Source organism: Elaeis guineensis, chromosome 8 (genome assembly GCF_000442705.2).
Source record: "Elaeis guineensis isolate ETL-2024a chromosome 8, EG11, whole genome shotgun sequence".
Lineage (NCBI taxonomy): Eukaryota > Viridiplantae > Streptophyta > Magnoliopsida > Arecales > Arecaceae > Elaeis > Elaeis guineensis.
Window position 1 is genome coordinate 24,077,729 of NC_026000.2, and position 13,943 is coordinate 24,091,671.

The 13,943-nt window shown below is 34.9% G+C and overlaps 1 protein-coding gene across 1 annotated transcript; it reads left to right on the top strand.

Moving 5' to 3' along the window:
• Nucleotides 1-7,793: 7,793 nt before the first annotated feature.
• Nucleotides 7,794-12,570, top strand: LOC105034301 (uncharacterized). Its single transcript, XM_010909394.4, is given in 9 exon segments — nucleotides 7,794-7,853; nucleotides 8,971-9,034; nucleotides 9,037-9,076; nucleotides 9,693-9,736; nucleotides 9,830-9,912; nucleotides 10,117-10,225; nucleotides 10,711-10,724; nucleotides 11,737-11,838; nucleotides 12,291-12,570. Coding segments are annotated over 9 exon segments (636 nt in total). The 5' UTR covers nucleotides 7,794-7,808; the 3' UTR covers nucleotides 12,426-12,570.
• Nucleotides 12,571-13,943: the final 1,373 nt, after the last annotated feature.

Below are 13,943 nucleotides of genomic sequence, written 5' to 3' on the forward strand. Positions count from 1 at the left end.
TACGTATATGAAACATCTAAAACTATATATCTCTTGATATTTATTCTTAAAGTCCTTAAGTAATTATACTTGTGCTTTTGTAAATTGGCTTGATATGGATGGTTTATATATGCATGGTTTGTATTTTATGAACACCACCATGCAGATGATTAAAGTAGTAGTAAAAATTATTTATCTAAAAAATTATCTTATAATCGAATGCCGTTTGACTTTTGAACACTCATTTTTTATTTAACGGTCCAAATCATCCCATACTAATTGATCATGATAATGATGTCTAATTGAAATAAAATTTTGATAGTGTGCTATAAATATCATCAAGAACATCATTGCAAATTTTTGAATCCATCAGTGATCTCTATCTATCAGATCATCACACGATTGTTCGTGACTTTTAAAATCAAATTTTATTGATCACATAGCTAGGGCTATCAAATCGAGGCAATCTTTTATGATAATACTCTAACGATAATTATTTAAGATAATGAACGATAAAGATGGATTTTAAATTCTAAAATTATACCATATTCAGATAGAAAAAAATTATATTCGGTTGCAAAATTAATTTTTGATCGATTTTTTGATTGTAAAATATTAAAAAAATTTATGATCAAAAAATTGATCATAAAATATTTAAATTATTTTTTTAATATATAAAATATTTATATCACAAAAAATTGATATTTATTTTTTTTAAATTTTTAATTTTCATCAATTATTTGCGATGAAAATTTTTCATCACAAATAAGTAACTATTTATGATGCAATAGATATTTTCCATCATAAATTCTTTTTATTAATAATGAAAATAATTTACATCATAAATAATCTACTATTTCTTTTTTTAAAAAATTTTGATTTTCATCGATTATTTATGACTTAAATTTTTTATCATAAATAAATAAATATTTATGAGAAAAAATTGATTTTGCATCACAAATATGGATTATTTGTGATATAAAATTTTATGTGGAAAATAAACTGATACATTTTTTTAAAATTTTTGATTTTCCTTGATTAGTTGTGATGAAAATTTTACATCACAAATAATTTGATATTTATGATGTAAAATTTATTTTGCATTATAAATAATATTTAGTTGTGATGCAAATATTAACGTCATAAATAATCTATTATTTATTTTTTTTAAAAAAAATTGATTTTTGATGATTATTTATGATGAAAATTTTATATCATAAATAATTTGATATTTATGATGCAAAATTTATTTTGTTTCATAAATAATTATTATTTACGATGCAAATATTAATGTCATAAATAATTTATTATTTATTATTTTAATTTTTTTTATTTTTGTCAATTATTTGTGATGAAAATTTTGCATCACAACTAATCAACTATTTGTGACATAAAATTGATTATCCATCATAAATAAATTATATTTGGGACGTAAAATTCTTTCATCGCCAATAAGCGATGAATTTTTTTTAGTATTTATGATTTTTGTCGATTATTTGTGATAAATATTTACATCATAAATTAGTTAATATTTGTGATGCAAAATATACTTTGCATCGTAAATAATAATTATTTATGATGAAAATTTTTTTACATGATAAATAATTGATTATTTACGATGGAACTACTTTTCCATCACAAATAGAGTTATTTATGATGAAATTATTTTTATCGTAAATAATTTCATCATAAAAACTCTATTTTCTTATAGTGAATTTCTAATTTTATTAGAGTCACGTTCTTAGACTATTGGAATTAATATGTTCAAAAAGCTTAGAAATTATTATTGTTGTTCATATAATTCTTAGATAGTTTTATAAAAAAAATAAAGTACTAAAATAAATAAGAAATTAAAAAGACTTGAATTAAGGTATGTGAAACACCATCCTAAGAATGCAATTCACCCCCTACATGCGGTCTTTGTCGATTTCATTCTCAAGGTACAATAACTTGGCTTAATTCGATCTTTCTCTCACAAGCACGATCATTAGGAGGTTGATCGAAGAGATTTTCTTTATATATCCAATTAATATATTAATGAAAGTGGAAAAGAGAAAGGCGGTCTCTATCTTAAAAAGCAATAAAGAGAAATAGAATACAAGAAGAGATTGAGAGAGTTTTTTACTTTCAAACAGTCGATTCAAAGCCTATTTATAGACTCTGTCTAGATTATCGAGGAGGCACCATGGTTTCGAAAAGATGCGATGTTTTAGAAATATCGTATTTCTTCAGAAACCAACGTTCTCTTCTAAAGAATCGTATCTCTGCGAAAAAATTATTTAAAAATAGAGTTTTAATATTTTTAAATAACTAAAATTTAGGAGGTAAGGAAATCTAAATCTTTTTATATTGTGCAGGATCTGGTACCATGCGTTGCAGGAGGAAGAAACAAGAAATAAAATAAGAATATAATTAAATACATGGATCAGCTAAAAGACTCACCTCTACGAGGCATACAAACTTCATTATGAAAAAAAAAAATTTATAAGAGGAGATCACATCCTCAATCCTCGTACACCAATTTTTATCTCTTTACAAGAAACTCTTCCTCACAAAAGCTCGCTCTAGTAGATCCCCTAAACTTCTGAAACGATCGTTGTCTGACAGTCTACCTGAAGTACCCCTGTACCTCTGCTCTTTACCGGTGCTTCTCAAGTTGCTGCTATAGAACCACAGGGTTCTCTACCGATCACACTGCTCCTACCATGCTCTGCAGTTCTCTATTGCCCACAGGACCTTTTAAAGGTCTCAAACTGAACTCAGATCGGAGACAGGACTCCGATTATAACTCAAACTAGCCCCTGGCCATCCGATCAACTCTCAGATCAATGCCATCAAGCTGCTCGCATTCCTAGCTATCGAATTATGCAATTCTGCACCTCTGCACCTCCCATAGACCACGTCTACAATGAACCCGACAAAATCTCAGTGCGCCACGCCACCTAAAATGATGGAAATTCCCTGTGAGCCATGATTTCTCGTGATGAACCCTTAAGGGTTCACGCGCTGGGAGTGGACCACGTGGAAAACCCACGTGGCCATGTGAACCATGCTATCTAGCCTCGCTCGCATGCAACTGGGCCCATTGGGCTGCATCCACGACTGGCCCACAACACTTGCCTGGGCCACATGCCTGTGGCCAGCCTGTGCGCACCCGCACTATTTACCCTGGCCTACACCATCGCTGGCCTGTGGGCCCCCTCTAACAGCCCATGGGCTATACTAACTCCTTCCCAGGCTTCCTTCGCACGCATCTTCACCATCTGGACTTCATTTGGGCTATTCTTGGACTCGTTGGACTCCATTCGTTATCCTGGATCTCGTTCTGGAATTATTGTAGATCGAATATCGAGATATTTTTTTCAACAATCTCTATCTCAATTCGATATTCAGCCTCCTCCTAACTTTGAGAGCTTCTAGATCTTCTCACCCCTATGCCTTGAGACAAACGCCTGCTGATCATGAATGGACAAATATGAGAGTCAAGACAGGCTGCTCGATCTTATTTTCATCGTATGCTGTGCTCCTCCTGATCTGAAATCTACTTGGGGTAGCCTTCTGCGGTAATAGAATCTTCACTGTGCGATATCACCTCTCATCCTCTCGAATCTCGCATCTCGTGCCCGATCCACCTCTACCTGGAGCTCCACCTCGCATTGGGTTCTCTTTGGCTCCTGAAGCTCCACCTCACATTGGGCTCTCCATCAGATAGTATTGTCCTCTCATTTTTTTCTTCCCCTCCAATATCACTCTATCATCATGCAAAATCTTTAGGATTCCTCCAACTCTCCACCTGTAGCCGATCGAATCCAGTATGCTTAGTGAGATAAGATTTCGTCTGAAATCGGATATGTATTGGACCTCCTCCAATCTCCTCACTGCACCGTTATATGTCCTCCAGCTGACCGTCCCAATACCTCTGATCGCACAACTCGATCTATCCGGCAGATGAATAGTACTTTCACTGCTCTTCAGGGAGTCAAACAGCTCCGCTTTGCAATATACATGATAGGTGCATACAGAATCTAAAATCTACTATTGAAAAGAAGTAGATACCTCGTCCGATATCATCAAGATATTATCCTCTGAGTCACTACTAGCCGTCGCTATAGTAGCCCTTGTCTGATCTTTTTGTTGTGGACAATCTTTAGCTAGATGCCCCAACTCGTCGCACCGGTAACATCCGATCTTGCTCAAGTCCCTCGTCCTAAACTTAGACCGCCCTCGTCGCTATCTTCTGTCATTCCGTCTACCACCACCTGCTCCTCCAAAAATCACCAAAGCTGAGCTGCCACCATCTGAGCTCGAAGCTGGATTTTTCCTCCTGAGAACCTCATTCTGGAGAATCACTGCGGTGACCTCGTCCATCATGATGGTGTTCTTCTCCACTAGAAGAGTAGTCACTAAAGACTCATACAAAGAGGGAAGCGACGCTAGTAAGACTAACATCCTGATTTTCTCCTCAATTTTCTCACCAATGCTGAGGAGGTCTGTGAGGATCTTATGGAAATGGCTGAGATGCTCCTGCATGCTCGGTCCCTCAATCATCCGTAGTTAGTAAAACTGCCTCCAGAGGAAGAGAGTGTTGGTGAAGGACTTCACCATATACAACTCTTCGAGCTTCGATTATATTGCCATCGAGAAAGTCTCTTCAAGTACATAGATCACCAGATCATCCATTAGGTACAAGCGGATCGTACTCACCGTCTGCATCTGGAGCCACCTTCAATCCTGTACCTTTATGGTAGTCGGCTTCTCTTTACACAAGAGAGCATCGATCAACTCTTGCTAGATGAACACGTCCTTCACTCTCGCTTGCGACAAGGAGAAATTGCTCTTTTTATCAAACTTGTTGATTTTCACCTTGATTGAGCATGTCTTCTATATCTTCAATCTTGATTATCACTGCTGCAATCTGTGCCCTAATACCATCTAGCTTTGACATCAATTTTGTACAGGATCCGGTACCATGCATTACAGTAGGAAGAAAGAAGAAATAAAACAAGAATATAATCAAATATGTGGATCAGCCAAAAAACTCACCTCCACGGGATATGCAAACTTCACTATGAGAAAAGAAAAAATTTACAAGAAAAAATCATACTTTCAACTCTCGTACACCAATTCCTCTCTCTCAATAAGAAGCTCTCCCTCACAAAAGCTCTCTCTCTAAGAGATCCCCTAAATCCCTGAAACGATCACTGTCTGACAGTCAGTCCGAAGTATCTCTGTACCTCTACTCTCTGCCGGTGTTTCTCAGGCTGTTGTTGCCGAACCACAGGGTTGTTTGCCGATCACACTGCTCCTACCACGGTCTGCAGTTCTCTGTTGCCTATAAGGCCTTTTAAAGGCCTCAAACCAGGCTCAGATCAGAGACAGGACTCCAATTATAACTCAAACGAGCTTCTGATCGTCCGATCAACTCTCAAATCAATGCCATCAAGCCGCTCACATTCCTGGCCATCGAATCGTGCAATTCTATGCTTGTGCACCTTTCGTAGACCATGTCTACGGTGAACCCGACCAAATCTCTGCATGCCACACCATCCAAAATGACAGAAATGCCTTGTGAGCCGTGATTTCTTGCAGTAAACCCTTAAGGGTTCATGCACTGGGCGTGGACCGCATGGAAAACCCACGTAAACTTATGAACCATAGTGAACCACACTGTTCGTCCTTGCCCGCGCACTGCTGGGCCCACTAGGCCGCATCCACAGCTAGCTCGCACATGCCTGTGCTGCCGGGCCTGGCCTGCGCCTTTTGGTGGGCTCCTTCCGACGGCCGGTGGATTGTACCAATTTTTTTCCGAACTTCCTTCACATGTATCTTCGCCGTCTAGATTTGTTTGGGCTGTTTCTTGAGCTCTTTAGACTTTGTTCGTCGTCTTGAACCTCATTCTGAATTTATTTTAGACCGAATCTCGAGATATTTTTTCCAACATTTTATTTTTTAAATAAAACTCTAATACAGTATGAGCCAAATTTGACATAGCCAAATTGACAAATGCCTCTTCTGTCGCCTATTCAAGTTCACTCTTGCCTGGTAACCGGATAATGAGCAATGTTACAGCAGACCAGAGAACAAAAAAGAGCTCGAAGTCAATGAAAAAAAAAATGATATCTGATTTCTATGGGTGACAACGAGGCAACCTTTTTTCAAGCTATGCTTGCAACATGTTTGATATCCACAATTTGGGGATATCTTCAATCTATATTAAACTGGAGTTTTCTGAATAGAGGCTTCAGTAAGCTTTCTAATTCAATTCTGTAAAGTGAGATATGATAAGCAGTTTGAATTGCATCTCTCTTTGGAGATGACTTATGGACTTCACTCTTTTGAAACAATCACACCAACTTACAGGAATAGACAGAAACACTTCTCCCAGTGTAAGCAATATCCATTAATCTTCTTTGTATTACAGTTGTCAAATAGCAATATTCTGAGAAGCAACTTGACTTGGAGCAAGGCAAAGTGTTGAGATGTTGCCAAACAAGGAAGCACCATATACTTCAAGCAAATTGTAATGCAAACTGATCTTTCAATATTATACATGAGGAGAAGATTGCTATTAACAGTAATGTAAGTTGCTGGATATGTGTAGGACTATTTGGGATACTGCAATACTGATGAACATTAGCATGCCTAACGAATTAAGAGTTCAGGTAACAGGATCACATTAATCTTATCATCATCACGTGACTTGATAACTATCTTAACATTGTCCAATGATAAGTCATGCTTCCTTTGATCTTTAATAAATGCTTCTTAAGCTAAAACCATAAATTAGTGGTGGATAATTTGATATACAAACATATATCACATTACTATTCATTTACAGCCAATAACCTGCATCCCTGGAAATGAAGTTTCCGGACTTGAGTTGAAGGTTGAGTCACCTGAACCGTTGCAGGTGCAGGCAAGGACAAAAATTTTAAAACTAAGAAATTCAAGTGCAGTGGAACCATCATCTGAGATTCATAATTGCAGTTCCATATATGAGAACCTTTTTAATAACACCATCAAAAATTTTAAAACTAAGAAAACCATCTTAATAAATTATTATGATATAGCAGGACAGAAGAACTCATCACCTCTTCCATAATCTATTATGAATCAACTACAAATTGACGTAGGAGTAGTAAGCAAGACAAATGATTGACCTCTGTATCATTCAAAATTACTTCTTGTAAGCCACTATTCCAACAAAACAACTTTCAATTACTTCTATCCAACATACACCCAGATACTACAATTAGCACCAAAATTTTGGGGCTTTTTAAAAAAAAAAAAAAAAGTCTTTCTTAGTACACAGCTTCTCATTCCCGGAACCCAGAAAAAGGAAAAAAATACTTGAGGAAAATGTGATCGAATTCATTGAAATTGAATTGTTAGGTTGGTTGTAGCCATCGCCAATAACGCCATAATGTTTCTTAGCAGCGTACTCCAAGAACCCTAAGTTTCCCCAGTTGGATGAAGAGCATCTGCCACCAAGCCATCCGACCCGGCTGTCGGATCGATCTAACTGGCATCCCATTTTTAATATATGCCCAAATTACCTCAGTTTCTTCTTTTGAAAAGTCAAATAACAGGAGTGCACTTGCGAAAATTTGGAGTACATCTATCAATCGAATGGTTGATGGGATCCCACGTGCACCGTGTCTGTCCCAAAAAAAGGTGCATATTTTTCCTTTCCCAAAATAAGGGGTATGTTTATCAAATCATGGACTGTGACGAAATCCCACTAAATAGTTCCGGTGGAACACTAGAACAGAGGCTATGAGCTGATAAAAGAGGAGGCATGGGCCTTTTGGAGGAGAGGAGCGAGAAGAATGGATATAGCCGTTAAAACCCTCGTCATGGGTTTGAAACCAGAGGTGAGAAAATGGTCTCAAAATCCCAGCTTTTCTTTTGAATCGTTGTTGATTCAGTTGAATCTTTTCAGCCCCAACTTCAGACACTTCTGATAATGGATTAAGAATCTAAAACCCTTTTTCCTATGATCATTTTACTGACTCTTATAGTGCTCTGGGGGTTGATGTTTAAGATTTTATTGTTTCAAATTTAATAATGGATCATTCGATAGGAATCGATAGTCACAGTATGGAGTAGATTGGGCAATTTGTATGGGGAATTTCAAGCCACTTTGATGCTTTTTTTTTTTGCTTGCTTGATTAGAAAGTAAGGTTTTCGATGATGTTAGAATGACTGGAGAGTCTTGTTTATTGTCAAATGGCTGGTCTACGTACTCTGGTTGTAATATAGTGGTGGGAAGTTTACATGTGTAAGGCAAATTGTAATTCATAAATTTCTTCAGCACTGAATTTTAGATTTTTTTAGCAGCTAATTTTGGTAGCAGCGTGCAAGTTAATTTCTGTCCCGCAATCCAAGTTAGACTACTTTTGTATGTTAGAACATGGGGGAAAATAATGATGGAGCACTTACTTCTCAAGACGCCGTTTATCATAAATCTATGGCTTTTGATCTGCATGATTAAAGCTCATTTTAAAAGGGGAAAAAAGATTATGATAGGAGTTTATTTAATAACTTTTTAGGACTGGTTTGCTGTCAGTGTGGTGCATTAAGAAAGAAGAACCTCTAAAATAAGATACATCAGGAGAGAAGAAATAAACGATTTCTGCAATACTCTTTATGTTCAGGGAGCATGCTTTAATCCATACAGCACAGATAGTTTTATGAAGTACATGAGATAGTTTTATGCAGTATCTGAGATGACTGAATGGTTATAAAAAGTAATGTTTTCTAGGAACAAGTATGGAGGACATATCAAGGAAAGAAAAAAAAACATCTGGTAAGAAAAGGTTTCAGTACTTGATTCCATAAGTTGGCTGTTTCGTCTCCCAATGAACTTTTCTCTTGATGATATTAAAGTGGTATGAACATGTGATTTGTCAATTATTTTTGGATTTAACAGATAAATGACATGATTTATGTTATTCTTTTAACTATTAGTATGATTGGATCCATGTGCAGGTAATGAGTCAAAAGCAAAGAATAGACTTTCATACTGGAGTTCAATTCCCTCATAGAACACAGACGCTTTTCATATGTCAAATGTTGCTCACAAAAACTCTAAAAGGTAAAAATCTTTTGTGAACTAGTTCCCTCATGCTATTCAACATAAAACAGGATTTGTGTAATTTCATGTATAATGGAACACTTCCACTTTTCCTTTTTTATATGTTGCTTTTCTTTAGCAGAAGTATATGCTTAGTATTTGTTAATTGTAGCTCACTTGATGATTGTCTCTGGTCTCTATGACTTTCTCTCATTCATGTTATAGGAGATGAGTCGAATAGGCCATCCATGTAGTCAAATTATTCACATTCAACCAATAATATTGTACATAGATTTTGTCCATTGAGAATCATGAAAATACATCCCATCATGAAGAAGATTTAATCAATTGCAGTGGTCAAAGCTATCAGTCAATCAGGGAGATGATCGGGACAATCATTAAGATCTCTCTGAACTTTTGCCCCATATATTTGTCATCTTTATGCCTATTTCATCCTTTCCTTGTAGGTCAGGGAAGAGCATCAAATAAGTAGTTGTTTACAACCACTCTCTTTGTAAATAAGTAAAGAACAATCTAAATTATTATTTTTCTTTAACTCTCATTTTCAAATTAGCCTTCCAGATTTATTATGATAGATCCATCTTTTATTATGTGAAGTCAAACATTTGCTCTGCAGATTCAGGCACAAAATTTTCTGTGCAATTCAGGCAGTATCTCCAGGTCAAATTCCATTATTCTCTCTTCTCTTACCCTTCTCTCTCAATTTGGTATAAATTCAGCATCACTGACCTAGCTACCATTAATTGGATTTAGGTTTGGAAAATCTTGGTGATTCTGTGACTGCATTTGAAGACTTCACAGCTGCTGCTAATGCCACTGCGGATGGACAGATAAAGGTAAAAAAAGGTCGTTATTTCTTTGAAACATCTTTACTTCTTGTGAATAACTTTTCTTTATATATTTGAAGGTAGTTAGCTTGCTGAGCTTATTGATCTATACAAATTGTACAAGTTATTTACCTGATCAATTTATCTGTTTGGGAGCTCAGAAAGAGGCTTTAATATTTAACTAGGATCTGGTATTATGTACTTAACATGCAGATGAGAGTTGACGTGTCTGGTGCAAAGACCCAGACCATCTTTGATGATGTTTTCTCAAAGTTAGTTGCTGCTGCACAACCAATTCCCGGATTTCGGAGAGTGAAAGGAGGTGCATCAATTCTGTTTAAAATTTGTTTTCATGTTTCTGTATGTCAAATCTTAAATAATCAATTACTCATAGGATTCTCTAACTTCATAATTTGGTGAATCAATAAGTGATAACTTTGACAGACTTGCGTGCAAGTTGCTGACACCATTAATCATATGAAGACTAAGAAACCGCATAGTTGTTTCTTTCTTTTTTAAAAATTTTTATAGATTTGCTAGAAACCAAACATGTTGCAAGAACTTCCAGCATGCATCAATTTTAGCTACTTTTAGTACCTCATGTCATCATTTATAATTCATGGCACTTATGCTAAGTCATATGCTAAAACATCATTATTTTTGTACATGTTTCGCATTTCCACTTTCGCTGCTTCATTTGTGTTGTTTTTATCATTGATTAGAATGTTTTATGTAGAAGAAAGAACTGACACTTATTTCTATTGGTTTACATTTTTTATTGCTCGGTGGACAATGCGGTCGATACAGGGAAAACTCCAGATGTAAGTTCTCAACATGAATCATTTAATTGCATGCAGGCAATTGTACTACCCAACAATCTCACCTCTATAAAAGAAAAATTGATTTCCCCTCCTCCTTTTTCTTTTGGATTCGAAATGCAGTTGATCATGATGTCTTTGGATATCCCTAAAAAAAGGCAATTTATCTTGGATTTATGAGTTGGCATCAAGAGAATTGAGTTGTTATCTCTGTAAAACAGAAAAAATAATCTCTCTACTTATTAAAATATATTGCTAAGAGCCTAGGGAGATAATCTGCAACCAAGAGGTTGTGAAGAAGATAATTTCCCTAAAGAATGAATGGATGGAAACTCTGCACCCATCCATTTCTTAGAGTAGTGCTTAATATTATCGACTTTGTTTTGTATAAAAATTGGATAACTGCTTCCTAGTTAACCTTCAAATTGAGTGATACTGCAGAATGAGATCACTGGAAATTTTATTAGTCTCATCTGATAATGGCCATGCTTTTGGCATATGTTCTGGTAATGGACTGTCAGGTTCTTCTTTCTTCATCATCTGTCTCAAGAAAAAATACAAAGAAAAGGGAAAAGCGGGCCATCACCTTATACTCTGCCTGATTTACACCTTGGTTTTAATTACAAAACGTGGACTGATATTTAATATTTAGTTAGATGGCATATTTTGATACTCTGTATAATGTCTTGGAAAATGTTTTTCATAAGAATTTGTTGCATTCAATTGGAGCGATACAGTAAGGAACCCACCCACTGTCACCATTTTCCTGTTCTGTATGTTTATTGCACTCATATTATGGGATGACATCTCATGTAAGGGCCTTGGCTAAAAACTGGAAACCATATTCACTGGAGTTATATTTGTTTCTCTTTCCGCAAAAGGATATATGTCTTTGGAGTTTCTCTGGATGGATCCATCAATTGGCATTGCTGTACAAAGGCATTCTTCATACTTCATAGTTGTGCATGATGAGGATATGGCTTTTAACTTATCCTTTGCTCTCTGTTCATGGCAGATACCCAAAGATATTCTCTTGCACATTATTGGACCCTCCAAAGTTAACAAGCAGTCTATTGAAAAAATCATCAACTCTGCTGTTGCTGAATATGTTGAGAAGGTAGCAATGACCCCCTGATCTTGCAAATTCATTGTTCAGAACTACTAAACATGTCCAAGTACTTCTAACGTTAATTTAATTCATGTCAGTCTACATTTTCATTGTTAGATGACCATTTGTAGAACCATAAAATAATAAACATGTGCTTATCTTGCACAAAATGTATGGACTAATAATGCTGTAATAGAGATAATCTAGTAAAATTTAGAAATTGTAATCAAGAAAAAATCACTTACTTCCTGGAAGCTGGTGGTTTGTTCAAGTTTTGTTATACCAACTTGACTTATCCCTTAGAAGGTGCCTGATATCGCTTTTGTTATCTCGTTTTTTGATCGGTTGGATGGCTCGGTTTTTGTTTTTTTTTTCTTGATCATGTTAACCCTGCCTTATGTCAATATATTGTTCTCAGATAAAATCTTATTTATCTGCTCCCTTTTGTATTAATGATACAGGAAGGCTTGAAGGTCACCAAAGATCTGAAAGTTGAACAGAGTCTTGAAGAGCTTGAAGCAATATTCCAACCTGGGAAAAATTTCAGCTTTGATGCATATTTGCAGCTTCAAGAAACCAACTCAACCAAATTTTGATATGTTTTTACATATTCAAAGTATTGAAAAGAAACCAATAGGATTTGTCAAATGAATCTCACCTCCTCTGATAATTTTTCTGTTGGCAATGTGTTGTATTGTACAGCCAATATAAATCTATTACATTCTCCAAAGCTTGCAAATTTGCATGTTTGGTGAAAAATTGACTGAGTTAGGAACTAAAAACTATCAGTATTTCTAAAGTTCGCAGTTATCTTATGGTAAACTTTTCTGACTTGAGATACAAATATAATATTGGTAATTTAAAATGATATATATAGAGAGATATTATGATTCTGTCGAGAAGAGGGTATATATGGGTATCTATTCCTCTTGATACCAAAATCAGTGGAGGGATATATTAATCAAAGGTTTACACCTGATACGCATTAAAAATCCTAAAAATATTTTATGGTCTCTAATTTATGCATCATGTAGGTACAGAAATAGATGGTTTCTACTGTCCTAGAGCTAAAATGTAAAATAAAGTATTCAAACCGAAAATCTATCTTATTGATTATAATTTATATATGTTAAAATATATACAAATTGAATATCAATAAATTATAATACTTGCATTATAATAAAATATGATCTTATATTATTTTAATCATTTATCTATTTTCATCTACTTGATACATAAATTCAAGACCATTAAAATATTTTATTTTTGCTTTTGACACATTTTTATTGATATAGATCATGATCAAAGATATAGATTTTCAATTTGGATATTTCATTAATAATTTTAGAATTGAGAAATATAGCTACGCCTTTTTGAGAGGAGTATAGTCCATGTATTGGATTTGAGGTGTGCATCTTAGTATAGTAGCAGTTCCATTGAACCTCTCTGCATTATAATGTTACAATAAAAGAAAAATTATTAGGCCAAAGAGGACTTGCACATTGTCACGCCCCCATCCAACAGCCTAAGCTAGATATGTGGCAGAAGGCTGTACATCCTTAGTGTTTAAGCCCACAAAATATGCAAAGCTTGCGTTCATATTTATATGTATTCGTGGCAATCTCAAGTAGTGGTAATAAATGCAACTTCTAGTATATTTATTCGATAAAAATAATTCATGAAGATTAATAAGAATAAAGTAATATTTGTTTCAAAACAAATTAAGCAAAGTGCATCTAGGATCCTATGCTTCTTGCTGCTCTTCAAGCCTTGTATGTTCTTTTGAATATGAAAAAAAATAAACTATAGAAGTGAGCTTTACAGCTCAATAAGTTACCAAAATTTTTAATTTAATTAAAATATTTTATATAAAAAAATAAATTTTCAGATTGCATGATTTTTCATAAAATATCTTAATGAGTTTAAAAGCAAGCCATGCTAATCAATATGGAATTGAAATATATATTTATTTAAAATAAATTTTTCAAAAATCAAGGATAGACCTTCCACTCTCACTCTTCTAATCTCCTAACTACTATCATGGTCGGTTCGTAGCTATCTCCAAAAGAGATTAGATCTTGACTACAATATATTGTTTATCGATCATACACCAG